We start from the raw sequence: 8,358 nt of genomic DNA, 5'->3' as shown, positions 1-8,358 counted from the left end.
TTATGATATCATTACGAGAGCGCCCGCGGCCCTACCCACATGCATTTAATCTCTTGTATTTCTTGTATATATTCTATACTTTATATCTACATCGTGGTACTAACTTACCACTACGATAGTAGCCAGCCAAATACCCCGTATTAGCACCGAGTTGGAAATTATATAGTCAACTAGCTTTTAGGGCGAAGCCGCGGGCTTCGCCCTCGTCAGAGGACAAAACAATAATTTGAAAACATTACCCTTAGTCCCGGGACTAGAATAAGGCTACGGTATCCCCTGCCTGTCGTAAGAGGCGACTAAAAGGGGGCTTCCGGGGTTGCGGGCGGCAAGATTGGGAGGTCGAGCCGTCCAGCAAGCAACTCCGGGAAGGACGGCGGTATGTGTGGTCGCATACCGTCGTAAACACCAGACGGTGTGGTGAGTCCTGAAGCTCACCTAGGAGGAGCCCGAAGGGGCAACGCGTTCAGAGGACTCCGGTTGCGTTCCGTAGGAGATCCCGGAGTCCTCTTGGCAACGCTGAGGACGGCCACCGGGGGGGTTTTAGTGCGGTAAGAATCCCACATAACCCCGTGTCGCTCCTACGACACTGGGTACCTTTTAAAGGTTTCCCCCTCGTAAACAAAAATTAAGGTACCTTTTATATCAGTAGGTCCTTTTTTGAACCCTTGAAAACGTGTGTACAAAATTTCATGACTCACGGTTATGTAGTTAAAATGTGAAACTAACTCACATTCGCATGTTCCGAGGTATGATTATAATAACCTTATTATAAAATCAATAACACACAAAGGTTTTATTCCTGTTTATTATAAATCAGATAAGACACGAACAGGACATAAAAATACACAATTTTATTTAACTAGTCATTTGCATACGCAACTTCCGTTTTTCCTCCAAACGTTTTTTCAAATCGATTATTTCTTTCGTATTAATATCCACTACAACCTTTCGACTTTGTTTACGTGCAGTTGTTCGTTCTGTCATATAGTTCTTAATAGCCTCTTTAGTTTTGTCCAGTTCCTTCTTTGCAGCTATATTATCCTCTTTAATAATTTTCTTTTTTTGCTCCAACTCTTCCTTTAAACTAATTTTCATTATACTCAGCCGCTCCTGAAGTTCGGCCATTGACATTTCACAAAGCAGTCCTAATCCAGATGATTCTGTTAAATCGATAATTTTAGGTAGTTTCGCTTTTTTAGCTATCATAGATAGAATTTTAATCTCCTTTATCATATTAATTCTTCGTTCTAACTCTTCTTGTTTTTCTTTCATAGCCTTTGCTATAATATTTTCAGATTCCTTTTTAACATTTTCTGCTATTTCCCTTTTTTTCATTACTGCATTATTTTTAGACTCTAAAACGTTAAGTTCTAACAGTGAAAGCTTTTCAACCGCTTTACGATTTTTTTCCGTTATTATTTTTTTCCAATTTTCAATTTCATCTTCCCAGGCCTGTTTTTCCTTTAAAAAATCTTCATATTTCTTTTTATTGTAATCTTTCAATTTCTTTTTAGCAATAACCGCTTCTTCATATGAAATTTGGCCCATCAAATGTTTTTTCTCTATGTCTATCAATCGTTCTCTTTCCTTTTCTTGACGATCAAATTCTTCCAACTCTTCAATTTTTGCAGTGTTTCGACAATTATCCATCAAATCTTGCAACCATTGTGTTTCTTGTTGTTCTGTTATTTGTATTCTTTTATTCATTCTTTTCAGTGTAGCAGCAGTTTCTTTCACTTCTAGCTGGGGAAGGCCGTCATCAAAATTTCGTTTTAATTTCAATAAAGGTTTTTCACATTGATTAATCATTTCGCACTCTATATTTTGTATTGTTTTGTAGTATTTATCACTTTTCCCCTGTGCATAGTGACTATTTTTATTTTTTACTTTATTCAACAATAGTATAGCTTTTTGTTTATTTTGAATATGCATCTGTTTTAATCTTTGGTCTATGGCGTATTTTGTCAGCATTTTTTTCCCTTTATGACAAATAGAGTTAGGAGGAGTGTCAGGGATAGGGGATTGAAGGGAATGGAGAGGTACATCTTTTCCTTTTCTATTTAGAACGTTTGGTTGCAAAGGTATAGTTGGAAGTTTAATTTTCCGACTCTCAGTTTTCTTTACATATTGTGCATAACTATTAGCCATCTCGCTTAAATAAGGCTGCCATACAAAAATGGGGTTAATTATTTTGTCTGTTATAAAGTTAGTATCATAACCAGATTGAGCGACATCGGATATGAAATTGAGAACTTCCTTATTACCCAGAAAGTTTGAAAAAGTGTCCAGTAAGGGCTTACTTAAATTGAATAGACATTTATAGAGATTTTGCATGTCAGTCGGAGTTATTTGAAAGATGATTCCGTGAAAAAGAATTGCAAAGTACTCTTGGTCTTCCCCCGATAGTTCTTCAGACAAATTAGATCCTATTTCTCTAAGGAATTTATTATGTTTCTGAACACCTAGAAATGTTTCTACAATCCAAGATATTTTCGCATCTTCCGTGGTCTCCGGACATTTTTCGATGTATGTCTTCATGTATTCATGTGGAGATATATCGCTGGTTGCTTCATAATCGATTACCAAATTTCTTATTAGTTTTACGTTACCAGATGTAAAATAATAAACCATTTTCTAAGGTTTATGTATAATATTATTTATGATTGTTTTCATTAAATTAACAAAAACGTCACACAAAATACAAATACGACAAATAATTTGGTTGACAGTTGTCTTTACGTGTCCTCTTAGTTTATGGCCAGCAATAAAAACTATTTTGATCTATAATCATTGATTCGTACTATATAAAAAATCCATGAAAATATTTAATTAATTTAATTTTATTGTCATTACAAAGTCAATAAGAAAAAAAAAATATTTTTAATATGATTTAAAAAATATTTTAACAAAATTGAACGTACTACAAATTTCACCGATAACACAAATAGTATTCTGAATATCTTGTATATCTTTTCGAACCACGTGCTTTTAGTTGGATCGAATATTGCAATATCAGGCATAAAGGGGCAAAATATTATTTTTAATATTGAGCAAAAGCACGCATTCAAGTCAACCAGTCGGCGTCTCGAAACAAAACAAAAATCATTTACTAGTCAATCCTATTACTTTCATTCAAAGGCGGGAGTATTTAATTAGGTAGCGAGTCTGTTTTCGCCGAGCCTGTCATTAATCAATCACTTCGACGCAAAGCTATTATTCCACAGATCGACACCTCAGCTAGGGAAGGCGATTCTTTCCGAAAACGATCGATTTTTGAATCGATTTGAATAATGTGATAAAACGATTCACAAAAAATCGAGGCCTAGAGATTTGATCGAAATAATCACTGAAATACGTCCATCACCACAAAATGTCTAACACAATTGTTAATATACAATCAATTTCGAAGAAAATCGAATTTCGAATTGTAGGATGAAATAATCGAGCCATTATTAGACATCGATTCAAATAATTCTAATTTGTATCCAAAACATCGATTTTACGATTAATCCATCTCAGATCGCCATCCCTACCTCAACCGACCGATGCACACAAAGTGCAAGTCACACGATGCCTCTTAAATATAATAATCGTGTTAAAGACAACCATAAAGGCCATATTCGATTAGAGGAACTCTAAACTGGTTTCTGTCTTGTTATCTCCGAGCTATTGTCGGTTTTAACTCACATGTCATCTATGGATCTGTGCATTTCATTCTTATAATTACACTCGATCAGTTTTGTCGGCGACTGCTGATGAGTGCGTACAATACTTTAAACCTGCATAATTATAAAACTTTGTGTAATTATTGATGGAAATAAATGTTTTGAATAGCGTTCTTACAAGCAGATACGTAGTAGCACTTGCGCTGTTGTCTTCTGGTAAAGTCACGAGCTAATAAGAGTTCCAAGTGTCCTCAGGGGTAATAACATTTCTATTTTGAATTTAAAAGCGGTTAGATTACCGTAATGCCACAGCTGAATTTTATTAGTGAAGGTTTTTATTTATTCCTCAGGGGCGATAACTTATTTGAGATCTACCGTTCTTAAGCTGGTAAACCTACTATGAGGATTCTCTTTTGCAACCACCATAATTTCTGCATTAATCTTTGTGCATGAGATTTTAACCCATTTGTCAGAGGTCACAACTAATTTATTAAATCAATAATTGGTAATAAGGGGCACAATGACGGCTTAACATAGACTGAATTAGACAAAAAGTGAAAGCTTACAAACAATCATATCGTAAAGATAATAAATTGCCTAAATTGATTACATAGTTTTGTTTCACTTTATAGGTACTTTTTTATTGGTATTTCGACTGTCAGACACGACACTAAAGTCTGAATTACATTGAGTGCATTTGCAACAAATTGTCATTGATTTGACATTTAACTGTTAATAGCTCTCGACAAAAAGTACCACAAGCGTTTAATTTTATTAGACATTAACTATTTAGGGACAATAAAAAACTATTTATAAACTTACATTCCATTCACTGAATAAATTTATATTATACTTAAGTAGGTTCTGAAATCATTAGCACTTAAACAAAAAATGTGTTTAAAGTTGTCGCACCGTGACGAATAAGTCAACGGTAATATACCTAGACAATTCAGTATTTTTTTACCTAACTGTGGAGAGTATTTTAATATGTTATGAGTAGTCGTTGGATTCATCTAGATTTATCATTTTAGGGCTATTACTAAGCCTCCGCTGTCTGTCCGTCTGTTCGTCTGTCACAGGGCTCTATCTCCTGAAGAAGTCGAAACATTTACTTTTCAGAATAACCACTTATATATTCTACGTTAGGGTGAGCAAACTTTGCTAATGAACTAACAGGACCGACCTTTACTCTGTTATAGGATTAATAGATAAATATTACTTTTTTCTATCTTGAATCGACCCCAAACAGAACACGTGTCCCACTTTTAGTTGGAGATATAAGTTACCATTCCCTAATAAAAAAACTAAAGTGTAGCATAATAGCATTTCTAATTTCATCCTATAAAGCAGAATATTGTAACAGAATGTAGTTATTTGGCGAAAATTGCGGCGGTGATAAAACATCCACAATCACACCAAAAAAAGGTCCTTTTTTATTATATTTTTTTTTTATTAAAAAAATATAAAAAATATAAAAAATACAGTAAGTAAGTGTAATATAGCATTACTATTGACTACCATTTCATTTATCGTTCCAAATTTCAAATTCCATAATACGCAGAATATTAAAAGAATATCAATTCTTAATTTATGCTCAAAGACTTATTTACAAAACGTAGGAATTGTAGCCACCCCATCCTACCTACAATTAGAATCGAATACGGTGCGTTCTCGCCTTTGAGCAGTCGGTGGCTTATTGATTCTGTCAAAATTAATTCAACTTTGAACACAAATCAATTTCAACATAATATTAGCTGTCAGAGCACGTCAAATTATCGTCCTTAATTAACGATACGTTTCTTTTCACTTCACATGTATATTGTATATATTGCTTTTATTTCTTTGTACGCTCTGAAAGAATAGTTTGACTTGATATTTTGTACGTCGATTTTTATCTTTTTGGTGAAAGAGAAAGAATTGTAAGTTATTTAAAGAGACTGGAGGGTAATGTTATTCTAGCGTATGTATGCATGTCTTATTTATTGGCAAGTCCTACAACAAAAATCGCTTGATTGATTTTAATATATGTAATGTGTTTGGATTCATCTGAATTTTAGGAGTGACATAGGCTATATTTTTATACCGTCGGGTGTTTTTTATAATATGTCTGTTGTTATAAATCAATTACTTTTTCCATTTAAATTAATACGATTTTTAATCGTTTAACAAATGTAGGTGGCAGAATTCTTCGTAGTTCCTACCCAGAGTTACTACCGCCACACATCTTTTTCTGCTTTGTGACAGTAGTGTTAAACGTTGCTATGTTCTATTTTTAAGGGTGTCGTAAGGGAAAGACACATATAAAATGTGCCTATTTTGTTCTCAGAAGCACCAACGCATCTGTGGATGACCTTAGCAAGTACCTATTCTAATTCTATCCGGAGTTAATTATAGATGTCGATGGTCGACTGTCACCACTTAACCATCAGGTAGATTGCACTTGCTCGTTTAGTACTCCTAAATTATGAAAAAAAAAACAATAATAAAAATATTTGATATTCTATATTTTGTCTTTTACCCGATAAAATCGTCTCATTGAAATTCGCATAAATATTTTTAATCTATTTTTAGTATCAGTAAATCGAAAAGAAAATACCATATCCAAAGAGATTTTTGGAGGATGTAATATATTACGGTACAAGTATATCATTACACACTTTATACCAATTACACCAATACAGGCGTTTCCTCAGTAGATGCCAGTCGGAAGTAATTTGCAAGCTGAAATGTAGACCGAAAATATTTAATGAATGTCTGTTGGGACTATAATGACTTTTAATACTTTCAATATACTTTTTAGGTCCTTTTTAACTGTAGTAGGTCTGAGTTCCTAGTTAAATTGTAATATACGTAAATTATATTGATTAATTACCTGTAAATTTTTGAGTGTAAATTACACAAAATAGTTTTAACTCAAGTACCTAATAGTTTGTAAACGTTAAAATATAATGAATCAATAACGAGGCCTTATCCTTTCCTTTAATCAACATGCGGTGTTTGCATTTAATAGTTTAAAATTAAAATAATTGAAATTATATCGAAACATAAAATAAAATTGACTTGGTATTCCGCTGACATTTGAATTGTTTAAAACTTTGAGGTCTAATTTATACATAAACACAGTAAGTTAACAAAGAAGAAATAGTATCAAGTATGAAGGTTTCAAACTTTTAATGAAATTGGTCTGATAGGAATATAGAGATGTGAAAATAGGACCTACTTTCCTATTTTCACATCTCTATATTCCTTTACTCTATAGACTTTAATACTACCTAGGTAGGAAACATATCATTAAGTTCAGCCGAAGGTATATTTAAGGCATGTCGTCGAATACCCGAAAGGTCTCACATACGATTTTTCGAAACGTTGTGCTAATTGAAAATTAATCAGATACCTGCTTTAGCGGTGAAGGAAAAAGGCTGTGCTTTTTAAAGGTCTAGGTAGGTACTTATAAATTCCATCGCATTTGTTCAATAGACATGATTATTTTTTAAAGAAACACATCCTAGGGTCTAAATAAATAATCGATATGAACTATGGAGCGTCAAAAGATTTATTATTTAAAGCGAAATTAAAACCGATGTTCAATAACTTTAACGAACAAAATTCTGAATTCTTCAAGAGTTCGCCCGTATAATGTTCGTCCAGCGCACAGGACTAAGGAAAGCTTATTATAGAGGCCACCTAAGGAGCTGGCTTCATCAATCTCCGTGACCAGTTACGAAGGACTCAACAAAGAGTTATAGGTCTTTATGTATGCTCGCTACTATGTAAGAGAATTATTGCCTCAATTTAATGACCACGCAGTGATTAGACATTGCCTTTCCACGGGTATAGCTTTATCACATAAATCTTGTCTAAAACAGCCAATAACGACGAAACTTACACGAGATGTTACGTTGATGCAATATTCATTACTTTAACATTATACTTAAAAATAACTATAGCAGTTTTTTATGAACCATCCATAGGCTCGCGACATGTGTAGATCGCGAGAATGAATTATAGTGTTAAGTAAAGTTGGCCGCGATCAAAAGTTGGATGGGTGACCGCCAGTGGCTAAATTTCATGCGCGCTTATGTGCTTCGGAGGGCACGTTGAGGCTTCGGTTCCTGTTTGTATTATTGTAAAACAAGAGTCAAACTATATCGGAAACTAAACGAGTTGTTTAAACTTACGACATGACTCGCTAAGTCGCTACTGACATGTGCTTTCTTCCACCAAATCATACTGGTACAGCGTGGTGACGTATTCCCCAAGATCCCCTAGTTATGAGAAAATATCCCAGTAGAACGTTAAAAGTATTGCAGCATAACAATATAGTTTGTACCGCTCTCACAAAAAATAAATTGACATAAATGTTTGCTATTACGACAGAGCCGACGTCTAATTTTGATGCACATTCTGTCCGAGATACAGTTGATGACCAACGATGTTATTTATTTGTTTAGTAATTTATATAAGGTTAGTTACTGTTTTATTGACCGTATTAAATCAAGCCCCAATAAGGCAGCCATTCATGTTTATTTTTACGAAGTTTCTGCTCGGTATGCCCAATAAATTATCAAGTTGGTCACTTTTATCACGGGGCTATGGTATCATTTATCAGACGTTAACACTTATATGGACTGTTACAGTAATATTTTTGGGGATTTTACTTCATATCTTGTTTGTCAGATTGCTTTCGTAGCGG

At 34.0% G+C, this 8,358-nt stretch overlaps 1 protein-coding gene across 1 annotated transcript; it reads right to left on the bottom strand.

The window, feature by feature from the left end:
• Positions 1-802: 802 nt before the first annotated feature.
• Positions 803-2,736, bottom strand: LOC140751817 (cilia- and flagella-associated protein 99). The gene has a single exon (XM_073085873.1). It carries the CDS (start codon positions 2,629-2,631, stop codon positions 856-858), a length of 1,776 nt encoding a protein of 591 aa, XP_072941974.1. The 5' UTR covers positions 2,632-2,736; the 3' UTR covers positions 803-855.
• Positions 2,737-8,358: the final 5,622 nt, after the last annotated feature.

The sequence above is a fragment of the Epargyreus clarus genome, unplaced genomic scaffold (assembly GCF_041222505.1).
Source record: "Epargyreus clarus isolate Ecla_fem2 unplaced genomic scaffold, WU_Ecla_fem_2.2 ptg000023l, whole genome shotgun sequence".
NCBI classification, from domain to species: Eukaryota; Metazoa; Arthropoda; class Insecta; order Lepidoptera; family Hesperiidae; genus Epargyreus; species Epargyreus clarus.
The sequence above is the reverse complement of the archived record's forward strand: the minus strand, read 5'-3'. Positions and strand labels throughout refer to the sequence as shown.

Excerpts from the sequence above, each read along its gene's own strand:
- LOC140751817 (XM_073085873.1), bottom strand. The coding sequence starts at position 2,631 with ATGGTTTATTATTTTACATCTGGTAACGTAAAACTAATAAGAAATTTG.